Source organism: Panulirus ornatus, chromosome 38 (assembly GCF_036320965.1).
Source record: "Panulirus ornatus isolate Po-2019 chromosome 38, ASM3632096v1, whole genome shotgun sequence".
NCBI classification, from domain to species: domain Eukaryota; kingdom Metazoa; phylum Arthropoda; class Malacostraca; order Decapoda; family Palinuridae; genus Panulirus; species Panulirus ornatus.
This window is the reverse complement of record NC_092261.1, coordinates 2905497-2925583: the sequence shown is the minus strand read 5'-3', so window position 1 is coordinate 2925583 and position 20087 is coordinate 2905497. Positions and strand designations below refer to the sequence as shown.

General features: G+C 46.2%; 1 protein-coding gene across 1 annotated transcript in view; it reads left to right on the top strand.

The window, feature by feature from the left end:
- The window catches only part of LOC139760798 (dual specificity protein phosphatase 7-like), a 50529-nt gene extending 30989 nt beyond the window's left edge, over window positions 1–19540 (top strand). Inside the window, exon 4 of the mRNA XM_071684406.1 lies at window positions 14722–19540. Within this exon, the coding sequence (XP_071540507.1) occupies window positions 14722–15041 (320 nt within the window). The 3' untranslated portion in view covers window positions 15042–19540. The remainder of the gene's footprint in view (window positions 1–14721) is intronic.
- Window positions 19541–20087: the final 547 nt, after the last annotated feature.

Below are 20087 nucleotides of genomic sequence, written 5' to 3'. Positions count from 1 at the left end.
TGGGACGGGGTTGACTTTTTTTTTTTTTTTAGATGGGGTTGATGGATTTAGCTGGGATTTCATAGCAAGGAGTGGATAGAGTAGACGAGGGTGTGGATAGTTTATGGGATAGAAGGTTTCACATCCCGTAGACCGCGTATCCCGCCACTCTTACACCATCCCCTGACTACTGGGGTTTTCTTGAGGGAGTGGGGTATTCGTAGGTGTAACCACTGTACAGGAAACCTTGCGTGTCATGGGAGGAGGCGAAGGAAGGGAGGTGTGGACAGGGCAAGACATTGACAGGAAGTATGCTCCGTCCGGCCCAAGATTGTGTGCCGTCACAATGGGAACTCCAGCCTCATGGGTTGCTGGGGCTGAAGTGCTGGGGGGGTGAGGGGATGCGTGAAGACTAGATTCCTTCTCACCCAACCCTGATATACTGGGTATGTTCTTGCGTATAACCTGTACTACCTTGCGTATAACCTCAACCTTCAGAGTAAATGATAGACTAACTTACTCAAAGTAACAAGTTAGGAGCTAATTATGTCCAGTTATACTTGACTGAAAAGCACTACTGATTCAGGAGACTATAAGCCTTCCCTTCCCACGGTGGAACGGAGGCTGGTATGGGAGGGAGGCAGAGGCAAGAGGTAAACAAGAGGAAGGACGTGGATGGCAAGGAGACGACAGAGTAGGAGTGTAGAGAGGGCTCAGAGGAGCATGTATTAAGCTCGACGGTCCGAACAATCCTGCGGGGAAACTGTGCCTTATGGGTCGCTGGATATAGAGCCCTGATCGACGTGGTCAGTCGTGCCCAGACGTTGATGCTAATAATGGCAATTACAGTGAGGGAGGTTTGGTGGTGGAGGCGGTGGTTGGTGGTGGTGGTGGTGGTGGTCCATCCGCTCACCCAGCCGGCCAAGACGGTGGCAGGGTGTGTGTCTGAAGACGTCGTTTGTCGCTACAAGGCGATGTTTCCGGTCCTGGCGAGGACTGACCGCCCGCAGGAGCCACAGCCAGGCGCGGAGAGGGGAGAGGGGAACACTAACAAAGGAGAGAGAGAGAGAGAGAGAGAGAGAGAGAGAGAGAGAGAGAGAGAGAGAGAGAGAGAGAGAGAGAGAGAGAGCACGATGAATGATACAATAATGAGACATATATTGTCTTACGGCAGGAGTGAAGGTAGACTGAAGGAGAGCGGAGGGGAAGGGGGGGGGGGGTTGAGGGAGGCGGAGGAACAGGAAACGAGCGGTGGAGATGGCTGATGGTGAGAAGGAAGCGTTGAGGGGATCCTGCGGGAGGCGGTCACGGCAGGGAGTGGAAGGATATGTCGTTTGAATAGGTGAAGGAGACGAGAGAAGGATATCGCCCGGCGCCGCAGGAGGCTGTTTCCGCTCTTAACAGGTCTTAAGAAATGTGGGCAGGACGTAGATGGGGGGGGGGGCCAGGGATAGGGGAGGGAGGGTGAGAGTGAGGTACGGGATGGGGGAGGGGCGGAATATTACTGCGTGAGGGATGAATGGAATGAACCAGAATGTGTCAGATCCTTGTGATGTTTCATAATCACAGGGGAAACTGTATCAGAATGTGATGCATTTTATTAACAAGTAAAAGCCGTAATTTGTGGTGTTTCCAGCCGTCTGCAGCGTATTGTGTGGCTGAATAATGCAGTTGAGAACAGGTTATCTGTTCCCGCCCAATATTTATTATAATGCGGGGGGGTGGGGGGAAAGTTTGTTTACATGAGTGACGTCACACATAACTCGCAACGTTGGACCACGGCAACAATGGGCCTCGTATATATACATAAAAAGAAGACGTTTTCAAAGAGATACTTACGAAGAATGGCGGGTGAAGGTTGTACCGGTAACGTCGGGAAGACATACGTGTGAGGGGTTAGATCAAAATATCTTGGGCTGAAGAACCATACCTACATACAACAGACTGTGGTCGGGGAAAGTATTTAGATAAGGACGAAATTAGGTGCGTTAATTACACTGGAGTAACTGAAAAAAAAAAAAACGCTTGTGAGACGATGGAGAGCTTGGCTCACTCACTAGCTACTGATACGTTGTCTGGTTGCTTGAGGCCTTAACGGTTAATTCGACGGTTCGTTAAGAGGATCAGGGTCGTTGCTTCTCGTGGACGCAGCCGGCCGCTGGACGTGGCCTAATCCCTGTTTCCACAAGACGCCGAGGCCGTGGTGGGATCTCTGAGGGTGGGAGGTGGATGTAACAGCTCCCTTCTTCCCCCATCATGTCGTCCCCCCCTCTCCCACCCACTCCCCCCCACCCCTTAACCCTGAAGACGTTATATGGATGTGCGGTTGGGCGGCCAAGGAAGAAAGGTGGGAGGGGGAAAAAAGGGACAGAGGAAGTGGGAGATGAAGTAATGGCCATAGTGGGTGGTGTGGTGGGTGGGTAGTGGTGATAGCGATGGTCATGGGTGATGATGGTCGTTAACTGTGGTTGGCAGCGGTATGGGGCGGTGTAAAATGGTAGTTTATGGTATCGGCCGTTATGCTTGTTGGTGTAAAGTCTTGATATATAAGGTTTTCTGCAGACTGGACTCTCAGGGTGTCATTGTTCTACATCGACAATAGTCGTAACACGAGCTTCCTCCCCCATAGATGCCCCATGAGAGAACATCAGAGCCCCGTGATGATTCTCCCATGCAAAGGGGGTAACAGCCTTAGTTAAGGCCACCCTCATTTTCACCAGAGAAGACAGAACTCATACATAGTTCTCCCCTTCCACACACACACACACACACACACACACACACACACACACACACAGAAACCCCCCGTATGCACTGACTGTGTTGTGGGGGGAGGCCCCGTGTGTGTGGGGGAAGGTGAATGAGGGGGGGGGAGCCGTGTTTGCTCAGCCGTGTAGAGCGACCACTCGGGTATGTGAGTAGCACCTAGTGCTCCCGCCTTACCGTCGCCATGTTTAAAGTTACCTCGTTTTTTACTTCCATTCTCGATCCTTTCATTCGCTTAATATTTGATTTTATCTTTTTCTTGGTGAGGAGGCATGCTCCGAAAGGCTGACGGTAATTTAACAAATTTGAATGTGCATATTAGGCGTTACGAGTTAGTAATATGTGAAAGACACAAGAGACAAATTATATGAATGTGAATGGTCCAGTGAGTGAGTGTATATAAAGGCACACCGCCGCGCCTTGCGGTATATACGTAGTTCAATTGCCAGATGTTCAGATATCGTTTCCCACTGCAAACAAGGTTGACTCTCTTGGTAGCACGAGTCCGTTAGGGTACGCTAGTAGGCCATCTCAGCTGCTTGGCTGACCACACAAGAGATGGGCGCCCAGCCAGTGTTAGAAACCCTTCCCCGTACAGTACATATAATCACATGCATGATAGCTCCCTCGCCCCAGCTGTTAAACTTTTATCAAACATTCATTATTGATATTTTGCACAATTATCCTAAAGTGAAAGGTTTCTCAGAAGACTTGGTTCTTATGTAATGTTTATCTCAGAATTTGATTTATGCCAGTTGAAGTTTTTTACCCTTCAGATATTATCGGGTGATGGAGCGCTTCGGTTGCAGGACCAAACCTATAAGAAATCGAAAACCGATGTTGCTGATTTCAGAATTATTTTAGCATATTGATGTGCGCGGGCGGATGATCTCTAGATCCACTTTAACCTAACCTGACCCTGATGGCCCTTGTGACCCATACCCCTTCCTACTGCTGCTGCTCCTTCAAGTGGCGGAAGTCTCCCCCCCTGAGTCAGGTGGTGGTGGGGGGCGCCGGCTGACCCACTCACACCCTCCCTCCATCTCAAGCACTGTCGCTCCCGCCATGACGTCGCATAATCTTCTCATTTTCCTCCACCATCGTTCGTTTTCTGTTGGATTATCAGTTGGAGAAGGCTTTTCTGTGTTGCTGTTGTACAGGAGGATCACATAGGCCAGGCTATTAGTCGTATTTTCATGGCCTTGATGTAGGGGGTTCCAGTGTAGTGGTAGCTTCCTGTAGGATGTAATATTCTGTTGACTTCCGATGGTACCCTGTGACGAAGCAATATGATCGTGTCTCAGAGTAATGAGAAAAATGAATTAACACTCCCACGCTCTCAACGCGCGCACACACACACACACACACACACACACACACACACACACACACACACACACCCGGACTTAGAATGAATCATGAATGACGATACCGACCCATTCACGCGTTCCTCTCATTCATATGTTCATTCATCTCCCCCTGGCGTCCCTCTCGGCCGAAGGGTCCGGCGCAGCACGCCAGTTTTTGAGCCTTATACCGTGGGGAGTTAAGGGAGTTTCCCCCTGGGAGATGACGGACATATTACTGTCTTGATAACAGCGTTGATTATGAAACGCTATATGTAGGAGTTTTATTACGGGGTTGTCTTGTGTGTGTTAGGGGAGAGGGAGGTGTATATAGTGTTATACTGCGGGGGATACTTTTATTGTCATGTGGGGGAGAAACAGATAGATGCCATACGTCTTTTTTTTTTCCATTAAAGGTGTTGGCGTCGTAGTATTTGTTCGTGCAGTTGTCATGGCTACTCGGGCCGCGCACCAGCCTGTGGGTGTTCGCGTTTTTTTTTTTTGTGTGTGTGTGTGTGTGTGTGTGTGTGTTTTTCAGCGGTCAGCTCGACCCTCTCGGGGCCGGGGAGACTGGATGGCGCAGTACACCAGGAGGCCGGAAACAGGCGGAGCTCTAAGAGATAACTTATGCACGTTACCTGAAGTCTGTGTTGACAGAGGTGCCTGTTGGGAATTGTGATGACGGCACACACACACACACACACACACTGAGCAGTTCTTCGAAAGATGAGGAGATATATATAACAAACAGAAGCCATAATGTGAAATTAAGCAAAATAACTTTTTAGAAGAGTTGTAAAAGAAGTACTTGTGTGGCACTAGAGCAGTGAATGGATGGAATAACGTGGATAGTGAAATTATGAATGCTGACAATATAGGTGTAAAAGTTTTGTGATAGTTAAGTTCTGAAGAGATGGGGCCCGACGAGTATAGAACTCCCTGTGCTGTATAAATGTATGATGCAAATAGGTAATTAGCCACACTTTTGATTGGCTTATTGTATTCTTAGGTGATGTATTGTTAGGAAATGTGGGAGTTCGTAGCTGCAAGAATTCGGGAGTACAGATGATTTTTTTCCCTTGTTTGAAGAGCGAGATTTTAATGTAGACTCTTACCCATTCCGTGGGCGGTGGTGCAGAACAGAATGCAGAGGAGCAGGCGCTCCAGAGTCGGGGCCTCAATGATTGAAATACAGTAAAAGTTACCATGTGAGAAATTTATCAACAAGGATTGGACGGCAGTGAATGAATTATTCTGCAATTTACATTGTAAGTGAACCGTTTACGAAACAGCGAACAGCGATAATTGGATTATGCATCAAAAATGTATAACGAGTGAACTGTTTACAATATGCAGAATTAGGATGTTTTTCAAGTATCTGTCATTGATGCGGATAGAAAGCCTACATATACATTGTAATGTATATTCAAGAGCGTAATGTTGCAAGAGTGTGGGATTAGCTTGGCTGGGAATGTTTACATTTGACCTGTTATGTATCAGCAGGAGAGGCAAACTCACATGGGTATCAGTAGCCCAGCCTGGGTTGGCAGACATTTTAGGTGGCTGTTGCTTCTGTTTGTGGAATCACGTGTATTTGATTCCTGTGTGTGTGATTATGATGGATCTGCTGATTTTACCTTTGTCTTAAATCTTAGTGATTTTGATCATGTTCGTCTTCGTTTCTTGTTCTACTGATTGTTGGAAGACTCCTCTTAGGTGCTGTTTTAAGGTTACTTCTAGATAGACCCAGGGAGGTAATCTTCATCCTTCATGGCGGCAGGTTTATGCTAATTGATGAGCCTTATCATGCATTCTGAGCCCAGTGTGTGAAGACATCCAGGGAAACCGGAATCTTTACTCCATCACGTCTAATTTGGTTATACCTTTGTCTTGCTTCACACGTAAGAATATTACGGTCAAGCTGAAGTGAATTTAGTGCCATTGTTATGGAAGGACGGATCAACTACAAGCAGACTGTCATTTTTGAAGCTTTTGACAAGTTTGATAAGGGCGAGGAGGAAGCGCTGTTGTTGTGTGTTCAGTATCTCTGGCTGCTGTACTTCTGATGGTCAGAAATGGAAGCTTACCAGCAACACAGTCAGTATCTCTACCACCGTGTGCTCCCACTCCGCCCACCTCCTTCCTTCACCATCACCAACCGCCACCAGCAGAAGGTAACAGCAGCAGTATCTGCCGGAAGTGGACCCATGCTTAGGGGGCTGGGGACCGGAAATCTTTTGGGGAACTTCCGCTAGCAGTGTGGGGTGCCATCTGGAAGGTGCTGGTGGGATGGGGAGAGTGGAAGAGGGGTTGTAAGTGGTGGAAATAGGTGTTTTCTGGTGTACCATCCGCTGAGAGGTGATAGTTAATGTTCAACTATTCTCTCCATTCATTTTTTGATTAGTTTTCAGTTTATATATATATATATATATATATATATATATATATATATATATATATATATATATATATATCAGTATGTGTTAATATCTAGTCTCTTTCCTTTCCTTCCTCCATTACTCCAGAGATCTCGCATTCTCACTTCCAGTGAGCTCATCTCCCATCCGGAGACCTGGCTTTCCCAGGCTTTCTCCTCTTGATTCTCTTTTTCCTCTTCGTTTCCCATTCGTTCTCTGCAGCGTTCTGAACTCTGTATCTTTTCACCCTGTCTCCTACAATGTTTTTTTTTTCCTACCATTGCTTCTCTTTCGTATCCTCCTCTTTTGAAACTTTAGCGACCATACATGATGTATTAGTAAGCTACGAGAGATGCTTGAGTGCGCACGCAGGTCCACATCTCTTGCACTGCAATCTTGAAGAATATGTTACAAGTACAGATTAAGAGAATTACACCAACGCCATCCTGATTGCTTCATCCTCTCCAGTATTTACGCTGTTGACAGACCTCCTCCGCCTTGCTCAAGCCATTCGTGGAAGCCGCCCCACCTCCGCCGTTACATGGAGACCGGAAGCCTATATACTTTGAAAAATTATTAGTAAATGTTTGTGCGTCTGGCAGTAAACCATCAAGGAGCGCGGCACCCAACTGCCACCCGCGATCAAACTCGTACGGCACAATGATAAGACATTTTAGACCTAATGAACGCCGTGTATGGAGGGGTTAGGGGTTAACGTTAAGGTAAGCAGTGGATGCGAAAGCCATCAAAGAAGGAGAGGAAGACGGCGGTCGACCCGCCACATGATGTACAACATTTAAAAGGAAGGAACTAGTGGGGGGTATGGGGGAGGTCTTAACACGGCGTAGCCAGAACCACCCGGGTATTTTCTAGGCCTAGCTGCCATTTCTGTCTAAGATGTTCGCTCTGGTGGTTCGAAACCTTGAGCCTGTTCCGATCCTTACTCGGGTTATGAACGGGAGAGTTCTGTTACGCCAAAAGCCTATAGCGCGCAAACATTGTTTGTGAGTAATTCCCCATGTTAGAGTGACGTAGCGGAGGAGGAAGTTACGAGAGCAGTCACCGCGAAAGCGACAGAAACGCCGGAGTGAGCGAAGGTAAAGAGAAAATCCGTTGAGTCGCTGGGAAGTGTGGAGGAGGGACGGAAGTGTTGCCATCGCGTGGGTAGTCTATTTCCTCTTGTGTCTACTCAGCACATCATGCATGGATCTTGTTTAGTCCTCTAAAGTAAATAGTGCCTTTATCTCACACACCTTTGTATGCTATTTAGGGACTTATGGCCAACGTCTTGATAGTTTAGCGTCAAGAAGAACTCGACGCCATCTCAAAATTACCTGGATTTCCTCCAGCCAGTCTCGGGAGGCGGGGAGTGAGGAGAGAATACACACGTAATGGTGTTACTCGGCGCTCCGCTCGCCTCACACACTACATCTCCCGAGGAATGTCAAGGTAGTCCCCCCCTCCTTTAAATGAACTTGAGGTTCTTGCTTGCCAGCACGGCTCCTCGGGTTGCATTATGGGCGTGTGTTACCTTGAGAAGCATAGGTCTGGTCTCGCTACGTGCTCCTGTAGGTCACTCAAGATGTTATCGACTGGTGGCGCGACCCACCGCCACGTAAAAGGTGGAAAAATATTAGTAAACATGATGGACCCCGCTCCCTGTAAAGGCCATAATCCTGCCCAAAAGTCTGGGACTTTCACCCATGTTGATCTCAACTTCCGGTCAGGTTCTGGGACGTATTCTCTCTTTTTGACGTTGACATCTTTTATTGACGTGCTCAGAGCCTCAGATTTTCGGTGTCCAGAACTCCTCTTGTGTTCATTGATGAAATTCACGGTTCATGTTAACGTTTGTGAAGGTTTTGCGATGCCTTGTCTCGCGCACGTAATTTTGTTTTTTCTTTTTAAAGCCCCCTTCACTTGTATAAACATTCTTAAATGGTGGAACCCAATCCAAAGTTAGATTGGCTGTGAAGGAAGGTGGGGTTGGTGGTGGTGTTCTTGTGTTTATTGTCGCGTGTCAGGGCGTGCCAGCAGGTTATCACGAACGCTATAGACACGAATTAGTTGGGACGAGTCTGAAGCTTTGTTGAGTGTGTTCGGGAGGGATTAGGACGTGTTGACGATGTCGTGCCTCGATTAAAAGTGACGAAAATAAGAAATATCGGTTTTCCTTGCTAGAGACTGAGTGGTTTCGGTATTGTAAATCACTACCATGTGTTACCCCTCAGTACTTGTAAAAGTTATGATAGCAAGAACGAACGTTAAAAGAGAAGGCACGTAGGAGGCGATCGAGCACTAGCCTCGAGGCATTGGTTGCCGTGGCATTTTCGGTAATAATTGCCGCAGGAGTAGCGGCAGTACCCAAAACAAGCCACTTGTCTGCCCCACCCTTGACCGCTTCCTGGAATTCATGCTTTTTATTGGCGATGTTGCCATCCCGCGGGTCTGCTCCCCTACACCACTCCCTCCTCCCCACCTCTCCTCCTTTTCTTGAGTCGACCTGCCATGTTGTTGATGAGCATTCTCTTGCACCTCATCTTCGCTTACGTAGGAGGCTCGGGGTGGGGGGGATTGAGGCTGAAGGAAATGCCACCCAATTACCGTAACTGGCACTTGGCATCGGGGCGAGCGTCTAGCATGACGCTCTGGTGACGTCATAGTGCCAGAAGGGCCACTTCGCGTTTTCTTTTGGCGGGTTCACTCGGTTAAGCTAATTCCGAGGATTTAGACCTTCCGATTATCAAACGTCAATTGATTCGGAGAAACGTCCTTGCTTTTCGCAGACAGTGTGTATAAACAGCTAAAAGCAAGGAGGGGTGAATGATCCCCAGGGCCGAGTGTCGAGCACGGGTGTGTGGCGGGCTGACGAGCAGGGCGCGTCGGGCTCCCAACGACGTAATCTTATCCCTAGTTCCTCCCACTTCCGGTGGCATCAGGCGTGCCCCTGTGGCCGCAACAGTTTTCCTGCCCTCTAATCGTGAGCTCCTGGTGTTGTCTCTCTGTATAGTATTACACTTCAGAAGATTACCCTGTGGATGGGTGTTGCAGGGTGCTGGGGTTGAGGGGGCTTAGGTAGTAGGGAGAGACAGAGAGAGGGATAGGAGCCAGCCACAGGGAAGACAGGGAAGCCCCCCGGGTGGTGACGGTGAAGGGGGGGGGTGTGTGTTGGTTAGTTCCACGTGATACGACGGCTGGTGCACGTAGGGGTTGGTGGATCCTGCCCTCGCCAGCGATCTGTTCACTTGGTCTCATGTAGGGTTGAGTCAGCACTTCCGTGGCTGTCAAACGTCACTACTTTGGCCCAAGTAGCTTTCTTTTTTTTTTTTTTTTTTTTTTTTCCTCACCCACGCGAGGGCTCCTGTCATTTAGCCCGCAAACGTACATACGTCTCTTTGACTCCCACGCAGCACTTAGACACGTTATAAATCATACGACACGTTCGTCGAAACTCTACCGTATCATGCGGTGAGCGGTACCCGACAGCCCTGCCTGACTGATAAATGTTATCGTCTGCAAGTAGTCTCATGTATCATTATGTCTTATGAGCTGATGGCGCATACTGCCTGTACCCGTTACTGTATATCCCTCATACTGTATCCATGTATCATGCACCTCTATGTCTGGCAGGACCTGTAGCCGTAACTCGAACTATCTGTAGTTTTGTAATGTTAACCTGACACCATAGTATTATCAGATGGTGTAACAGAAGTATGGTCGTGCTTCTTGCATCCTTCACTTGTTCAGGCTCGGTGTACCTCGTGTTGCCTCTGGCTGTTGGATCATCGAGGATGGGACGTGACGGATTTGTGGACTTTCACCAGAAGCGGAGTCCTCCCACGCGGGCCACACGCTGCCAAGCAGAATCAGAGAGAGTGAAACGAATTCTATATATAGGGTATCTAGGATAGCCCTTAACCTCCCTCGTCAGATTGAAAATCGTCTCACTGGCAATGAATTACATTAATCCAAGTGATTAAAACTCTTGATGGTTGAAGTCAAGTTAAAGTGATGATGAGTGATAGTAATAAGGCAAGGGTCTCTCATGCCTGCACGGTTACCTGTCGCCCAGATGAATGACACTGAACAACAGACTGCCACTTTCCCCTCCAGGGCCAGGCCCCCACTGCCAGGAAAGTCGTATACTCGGTGTGTGATTCAGCAGTGTAGATGGTGATTCATTCCCCACACGCCGTGCACCTCTCTCTCTCTCTCTCTCTCTCTCTCTCTCTCTCTCTCTCTCTCTCTCTCTCTCTCTCTGACCCCGGGAAAATTGATGGAGGAGCGTGGGATGACGAATTATTATTATTATTGTTTTTTTTTATGTGTGACTCGTGGCATCGAGAGTCTTGAGGCCAGTATGGGCGAGTGAGGAGTATTACTGTGTGCGGGTTATGTGCCTGCGTTACGTGGAGGTGACGACGTGGTGGGGCATGGCTCCCGGCTCTTCCTCACTTACTACTCAGTTCCGCTTCCTCCGGAGGGAGAGTGTGAGACTTGCAAGGTGTACAGTGGAGTGAGAATTAGGCTGCCTGGGAGCCTAGCTTGGCCGAGGACATCAAACGCTCGCCGACACGACTGTATTTATAACACGCTACTCCCTCTCTGCCTCCCACCAGCCCAGGGGGAGCGGGAACCTACCTACCACCACCATCGCATCACCACGTTTTACTTTCCCTAACCCAAGTGTCTTTCAACGTTCAGTGATCGACTGAGTATTTCTATATTAACAACGTTATGCGCTGCTGTGGCTTTCCAGTACCACTCCTTAGACGTAATGTAGAGCGAATCAAACAAACTCAGAGCGGATGGCGGGGAAATTAAGTTAGGGGTGGGTGAGGCGCGCCAAGGTAGGGCGGCCGGATATGTCGCCCGTTTTTGTTTAGGTTATTCGTCAGGTGGAAGTCAGGTCTCAAGGCTTCCCCTTCAATCCCTAACCTCCGAGATGTCGATCCTCGAGTGCCTTTGATATGGCACTCCCGTACGTCAGAGCCACTTGGGGGGAAATGGCCGTCTTTATTCATATGCCAACGTCGTCTGCCACGCAAACGATGAAACATTTTTTTTTTTTCGATGCGTGAATTCAATAAATCGTGAATTATATATTATAGTGAGTGTATCAGGAAAATTATCGTGTAGAGTCGACGAGCAGCTGTTTTAGTGTTATTTCAAAGTCTTTTGATTTTTTTTTTTCTCTTTTTCTTTTTTGAGACCGTAAATTTAACTGCCCAGATGATTGCTTCGATAAAACGCGTACCTTCATGTAGTCGGAACTTCTTAATTGTATTTGTTGCTCTTGTAGACATTAGTTACATGGTATGGCTAATTTTTGTTACTGTAGCACGTAAATAGCTCTCTCTCTCTCTCTCTCTCTCTCTCTCTCTCTCTCTCTCTCTCTCTCTCTCTCTCTCTCTCTCTCTCTCTCTCTCCCTAGCCCTTTCTCAGGCAAAATGTAGTCGTGTTTAGGTACTCATGCTGTATATAGAAAGGCCCCACATACTGTCCCCTCGCACGTGTGTGTTTTTGTGTATATATGTTAAGTTTGTGTGTGTGTGTGTGTGTGTGTATGTGTGTGTGTGTGTGTGTGTGTGTGTGTGAGTGCGGGCATATATATCTCTAACGTGTGTACATGTGTGTGAGTGTGTGTGTGTGTTCTTTTGACTCATGTGTATTTCTGGCACCCGTGTGTGAGTCAGACGTACACATCTTAGGTTCACGGCAGCTCTTTGATCTGTCACTGGCTGGGGGAGGGGAGCTGGGGACCTGTGGGTGGGTAGTGGGCAAGAGGCGAAGGGCAAGAATTTAGTGAGATGGGTGTAGGGGGACCTTAGATTAGAAGGATGGGGTTTTGAATCAGCGGGATAGGGTTTTGAAATAGGTTTTTTTGTTTTTCTTTTCTTTCCTGAGGAATGATACGCGGGGTTGGAGTTTTATGACACACTGGGATGAAATTCAAAACTATTGAAAATGAGTTTCATTATAAAGGTGTACAGCAACTCTGAAAAAAACTTAGTATTCAAATTAGAATAACGAAATGAGAAAGATCAATAAGAGAGAGGCAGTGAAATAAATATAATCAACAATATTAACTGCACTTTTAAGGTGCTGATCCATGTTAGTGGATATGATTTACCATGAGTGAGGTTAGGCTGGCGAGGTGTCCGCTTCTCTTCATACGACTTCCGAGGGTTGGTGATAGCAGCTAGGTTGACGCCTGTTCAAGGCCAGCAGCCATCGTAGGTACAACCACCCGTCTTTGAGGTTGTCGTGACGTTGGTACTGTAGCAAACATAGCATTTCAAGATGGTAGTAGCAGAAATTGGCAGTGGTCGTAGCTGGGATGAGTGGTAGTAGAAGTGGTAGTAGACATGAACTCCAGCAACGACAGTAACAAGTCATGTGGTAGACCGGTAGCAGCGGTAGAAATGGTTTCTTCTCCGCCCGACCGTTGGTTGGCCCAAGCCCAGGGTGTTCGAGTTTAAAGCGCCAGTCTTCGTGGAAAGCGCGCGCTGGTTTCAGTGGAAGCAGCGGCGCCAGCCAGGAGTTTAGCGACCTCAGTCTGTCTGCTCTAGGCCCGTTGGTGCACTGTGAGATCATCCCATGAACAGGTTTATTTCCGTTCGCCTCAGTAATCGAGGCAACTTGTTTTGGCGTGTTGTAAACGGATCTACCTGTTTGTTTGCACGTCGAGGGTAAACTCGCCTTTTCGTCCTTGGTAGCCTCTTGCGTGTGGAGAGCGCCCGTACATTTAACTGCTCGTGTGTACCCTTGTTGATAAGATGCAGCACGCTGTCATCTCAAATACGTGATAGAATAAGGAAATTTTGAAGGGAAGAGTGAGCGGTTATCATCCAAGGTCATTTATTACTGATAATGATGTCTATAGCCATGGACAGTGAGAGGGGGAGGTGGAGTTATGGCGTTGCTAGGCTCGGGATGTTGGTAGTTCTTGGTTTAATGCGATTAATAGCATTCCGCAGCCTTCTCAACTGCATGAGTCCTGTATCTCAGTTTCTAGACCGTTGTCGAGTGTACGACTTGAATGAAGTGAAGTACTGAGAAATCTAATCCTAATCCCTTCGCAGTAGCCATTAAATCGACGTTAATAGGTAATTAAAATGTAGATGTGACCTGGAAGTAATTGCTCTCCGTTAGAACTGTAGCGAGGTACCGCTTTCAAGGGAGACACGTGAACGCTGAGATTTGCATTCCAGGCCACGTCCTAACACTTTTAGTGGCACAGTGTGGTAGTGTGGAGGGGTACGTGCCCTGCACTGGTCATGAGGGGAACCCACCAGCGTCTACCCCTTTCTTTTCATTCCTCCATTTCCCTTTCTTACCGCTTTTAATGTCTTTTCTCCGTTGCTTTCTCTTCTTCCTCTTCTCTCCTTACCGTTCTTTCTCTTTCTCAACACCGGTGGCGATCAAGTTGCCCACCTTCCTTGACACAAGTTGTATTCTTTTCTTTCTGCCTCACATTCACGATCTTTCCCGCTCACAGATGAAAGTCGCACAATTCTTTCGTTATTCGGAACTAAATTCTCGTGCGACAGTAGTAGTTAGGGGTAATCATCATCATCATCATCATCTTCATCTTCTGTTTGCATCCCTCCATCCCCCACAGTGTCAGACATCACCAGCCAGGGAGTGCAGGGCTCGCCTAAGTCCCTTTTGTTTACAAACGAGAGCCAGTTGCGACGTCATGAGCATTTTCTCCTTTTATATCGGCCAGGATGGTGGTGGAGGAGCCGTTACGGGATCGGTTCTCGGGATACGAAGCCACGGTTATGTTGTGCGTTTGGTTGATGATTGTAGCGTAGCCATTGTCGGATCGATTCATTCAGAGACTCGTTTGTGTATAAGAAGGTCTTCATGCTAATGGATAAGATTGCACGCACACCCTTCCCCTTTTTTATAGTGTGTATATATATATATATATATATATATATATATATATATATATATATATATATATATATATATATATATATGTGTGTGTGTGCGTGTGTGTGTGCGTGTGTGTGTGTGTGTGTGTTTCTGTATGTATGTATATATTATTATACATTGTTTTATGCATTGAATTTATACATGTAAGTGTATTTATTATTGCCTGAGAGGAGGCAGGTGTGCATTATATTTTAAACACCTGTTGTCTTTTTATCTTTTTATGTCAGTGACACTAATGTTGTTGTTGTTGTTGTTGTTATTTTCAGACGAAGCGAGAGAGTCTGGTGTGGGCGTGTTGGTTCACTGCCTGGCCGGCATCTCTCGTTCCGTCACCATCACCGTCGCCTACCTCATGTACAAGGAGAAGCTCAACCTCGAGGAGGCCTATGAGTACGTCCGCGTGAAGAAGGCCAACATCGCGCCCAACTTCAACTTCATGGGTCAGCTGCAGGACTTCCAGCAGCAGCTGAACCTCTCGCCCCACAAGTGCCAGTGCGTGGCCGACTGCCGGTGCCGCCACCTCCACTTCCTGACGCCCGCCCGAACCTCCCCGGACTCGGGCATCGAGTTCGACCGCTTCTCCTGAGGACTGACCCCCGCTGCCTCCACGCCCGCCGGCGGCTACCCGCGGCTGGCCATCGAGTCGCCGCAACCGCCCTCCTCGCCGCCCGCGGGTCTGCAGGCAGCGGCCGCCGCCGCCGCCGCTCCTGCCCAGGGGCTGGCCCCGCCCTGCTCCTCCCGCCAGCCGGGAGGAGCACCACAGGAGGAGGACGAGGGGGAGGGAGGGGAGGAGACCGGTAAGGAACAGGGCTCTGACCTGCCCTCCTGAGAAGCCACGGCAGCGATGGCCTCATCCAAGAAGTGCCAAAGGTGAGCCTCCCCATCGTCGGCCCCATGCCTGCCCCCGGGGGGCGGGCCTGGGGCACCACACAGGCTGGGGGCACACCCTCCAGCCCCCTTGCCATAATCCAAACTCCCAGGTACAAATTTCTCGACGAGTGATCTCGCTTCTTTCGGGGAACCTCGGCGGCCGGGGACGGCGGGTGGCGAGGCAGTCAGCCTAGGCCGCCTCCCACATGGCCGTCTCCCCGACGCTGGCATCATTCACAGGAAAAATCTTTTATTTTTAAGGATACGTAAGACACTGGGTGTCGGAGTGGGTGGTGAGAATCGCCACACTCGTCTCTGAACACTGTACTCTTCATCAGTCGAACTTTCAGCCATTGTGAAAGTGATCTGTGAACACCTCATCTACCTTGGCTCGTACAAACTCAGTTGCCAGGACATCCAACACGCCCTAAAGGTGGAACTCAAAATAAGGATAATTAAAAGACTTCAAATTAAAAAAAAAAAAAAGTGAAATAGATGTCGCAGTATTTTCATACCAGATATGAATGGAAAAAAAAGAAAGAAAAGCTTTGTTGGTGATTTTGTTTTCTTTGTTAGAAAAGAGACGTTGTTTTTAGAAAGGCCAGACTGACAGCCTTGTGTGTGTCGTACCTCGATGTTGTTGGTCTGACGGTCAACGTGTAGAGTTATTATATCCTTTCGGTTTCCGCAGACGCCGTGTGAGGGCCACAGCCTCGCAGGGGGTCCCTGCGGAGGACTCCCTCCAGCAGGCGAAGGTGTGGTGAGGTTTCCAGGGCCTTCAGAGCAAGACCCGAGGATCCTGGAACTGGTTCCAGCCAGGCGCCAGATGCATCACACACACGGTCCACGCTGGAGGATCCTATATGGTGTTGTGTGTTGATTTTTGACCTTCTTAAGGCTTGTAGAGGTTTGGTTTCTCATGTGTAAATTGCTTCAAGCAGTGATTAACATAGTTTAAAAAAGAATTATATGGAATGGACCATGTACAAAATTATATATAATTTCATATGTATCAGCTGATTTTTTTTTCAAAAGAAAACGGATATATTTTTAACGTGTGACTCAAGCGGCCAATGTGTGCTTTGTACTGATTACTGAACTGTTGTATACAGTGTCCCGGAGGTACGCTGTCCATATCAACGCTCAAATGACGGGGGTGTGAGGCGTGCCGGGGGCCGCCAAGTGTCCAGTAAGTTGCTCTGGATAGCCACATTTTACACTCTTCAGCCCTCCAGATCCCTTCAACTCCAACCCTCCAACCCCCCAACACTCCTCAAGATGACTCTCCCACCGCCCCTCTCCACCACAACACACCACACCACCGCCCCCCCCCCCCTCCCCCACATCACACCACACCCCCTCCCCACCCTCTCCATCAAAGAAATCATTCGTTGATGCTTTGAGAAAGAAAAAATGTTATTCGCACAACTCTTCTTCGAGCAGTCGAACTCGTGATCTCCACTTTTCATATGTTATCAATGGTTGGGAATGTACCACAAGTGCCTTGAACCAATCCTTTCTTTATGTACTTCGTGGAAGCTGTATCTTTTTTATGTAACTATAGCTCATTCATGCTCATACAAGAGGAAAAGTATATAGTGCGTATATGTAATAATTGCTACGTATACATACGCATATATATATATATATATATATATATATATATATATATATATATATATATATATATATGAATGTATATGGCTAGGAATAGTTTTTTTTACTTTTTTTTGCACTGGACTACATCAAAGATCTAGCGTTCTTTCCCCCAACGAATACCACTTGCCTTTATGGTTAGATCTCTTGCAGTCACTAGTGTTAGGACACACACACACACACACACACACACACACACACACACACACACAACATTCAGTATTTCCTAATGATTTACGTACTGTTGCTGTTGCTAGTGATTGTCTAACACATTATGATAAAGTCAATTGTTAGGTTACTAACTGACATCGCCCTCCAGTCAGTAGAGTCTTATTTAACAGTAGACTGATTCACACGTTTCATATTCTGTAAGTAATGCTAAGTGAGGCACCACTTTCCTCCATTTTCTTTCCTGTCAGCGTTCTTTAGTTGGCGTGAGAGTGGCTAGAAGGCTCTTGTTATGCCTTCAGGTTCCTGCTCAACCTGCAATTTTTCTCATTATTTAATAGACTTTGAATTTTCCTTCTTGGATTTATCAGGAGTGAAGGAACAAGAGTATTCCTGTATGTCCAGTAGCACGGGGGAAGTTATTAGTTATAGAAACAAATTCACGGAAGAAAACTTAAAGTGTTGGTTTGCCATTGCTTGAAGTTGTCCACAGACTCACACAGAAATACAGCCAAACAATAAATGTTGACCCTTCCGTGTGGAACAGTATGACAAACCTGCGGAAAATATTCCAAAGCTCTCGCCTCTGGCTTCACATGGGTAGCCCTGCTTTCCTTTTATGGGAATATTTGGAGCCATGATGCAGTGATGTCGCAGCCAGGCTTACCAACCCTATCGAGATGACAGCAGAGGGAGAGTTCGGTTTGAAATCCATGGCACCCAGGGGTAATTGTCGTTTATGGTTTGATTGTAAATACATACACACATTCTCGGGTGACCCATTCATTCCTTTTTATATTTACAGAACGCCCAATTAGATAGTGAACTTTTTTATACATTTGAGGTAGAAGACATAATTTGTAGGATCATTTTGATATACCTTTAGGTGTTTGAGACCTTTTTGTTTGGAGTACTATAGATACAGCAGGAAAAAAAAAACCATGAGATACATACAACACGACACTGTGAAAGAGCATTGATGAAAAGAAATGTTATTACCAGCTACTGCACACTTGAAACAGTTGAATTTTCCATCCACTGATCTTCTGTATACACACATCCATCCATCCGTAATCCACAGATAATACACTGAACAGCTTCCATGTTCTCCAGTCGTAGCAATACGGTATATTATATTATGTCTGTACGAACCCCTTCATCTTGACATTCAAGCAGGATAGTCCTAGGCCAAAAGCCCTCAAAAAAAAAGGTTGTTTGTGAAGCTGTTGTAGCCAGACTGAAGTGTTGATGATCAATGCTTCCAGTGCAAGGTTGTTACTGGTGGTCAAATGGATGTATTTATATGAATATTTTTTAGGCTATTATCACATGTATAGCATATACAATGTTAGCGGTATACAAGATGGTGACGAGAACTTTGGACAAGTTCAAGTTTAGCTCAAGCACAACTGTCTTTGTTTTGGCCAGATGTACTATTCTGCCTAATTGTCCTTAAAGCGGATGGTTCTCAGAAACTCAAATTAGAATGCCAGTTGAAGTTTCTGTTCCTGAGAACCAACTGGTTGATTTATCATTTCCGAGAGAGAGAGAGAGAGAGAGAGAGAGAGAGAGAGAGAGAGAGAGAGAGAGAGAGAGAGATGAATCTTCTATTTTGAACTGATTAAGATATAGATGAAAGAGGAAAACTAGTTTTTTGTAATAGTATTTACTGTTAATGTTATTGCTCTGTTTGACTAGGAATATCGTTATGATAACTCCATATAATTATTTTAATATAATTATGATTATTGTATCATTTAAATTGAGTCCTTTTTTTACTTTTTAATGTAATGCAATAAACAAGACAAGTTTTAATATTATGTTATCTTTTCCCTGCATTTATTTCTCAGTTTATTTCATTATTTTGATCTTTGTACTTCCCATTTTCTTATAATGCTGTTCCACTGTGTTTTCAAATTTTAATTGTATAATTATTTTTTATCCTACCTAATTTCCATTCATTTGACCCTTTTTTTTCCTTTTGCTTTTTTTAAATGTCCATATTAACAATTTCGACTGCTTTCACCTCATATTTATGGTGATTTTTTTTTTCTCTAGAAAATATATTAAAAATTACAGGTATCATTTATGATTAATCCACCCATTCCGTTTTCATTAATCGACTTAAAATAAAAAGGCCTCTATTTTCATAATCTGTTCTATTCCAACTGTGCCACTCTATTTATAGGTTTATGTTCCAATTGTACCGTTCCATCTCCTGAGACTAGGTCCTCCTACCTCACCTATGTTCTGTGGACTTATGTTCAACACTTAAGTTTACTTTACTTTAACTTCTAGTTGTTGAGACCAGTTTGTATAATCATGTAACCCTCCTGCCGTTCAAATAGAAGGATGTTACTATATTTTCGATAATAAATGTTACAAATAATAGTTCTTGCTTATGGCTAACCTAACATTCTCTCCGCACAAGACTTATTGAGTACATGACAGATGATTGTGGTTGGTGAAAAGGATTCAAGCAAATCAGGCTGTTGAAAAATAAAAATGTACTTCACAAACTAGACGTACATTGCAAGTGAAGAGCCACTTTGTCATCATCAGTTGACGACAGAGTAGTATCGTCAAAAGAACGTTTTGCTTCAGAGTCCATCCTGTCCACACTACGGGGAGTAACGCAGCCTTGGAGCTGCAGAAGGTTTCTGATGTACAATGATATATATTTTTTTTCTTTTTAATTTTCGAAAGGAAGGAACAGAGAAGGGGGCCGGGTGAGGATTTTCCCTCAGAGACCCAGTCCTCTGTTCTTAACGCTACCTCGCTGAGGCGGGAAATGGCGAATAGTATAAAATAAATAATATATATATATATATATATATATATATATATATATATATATATATATATATATATATATATATATACATATGTGTGTGTGTGTGTGTTGAATTCACTCATATCCCCCTTATATATTTGTGTG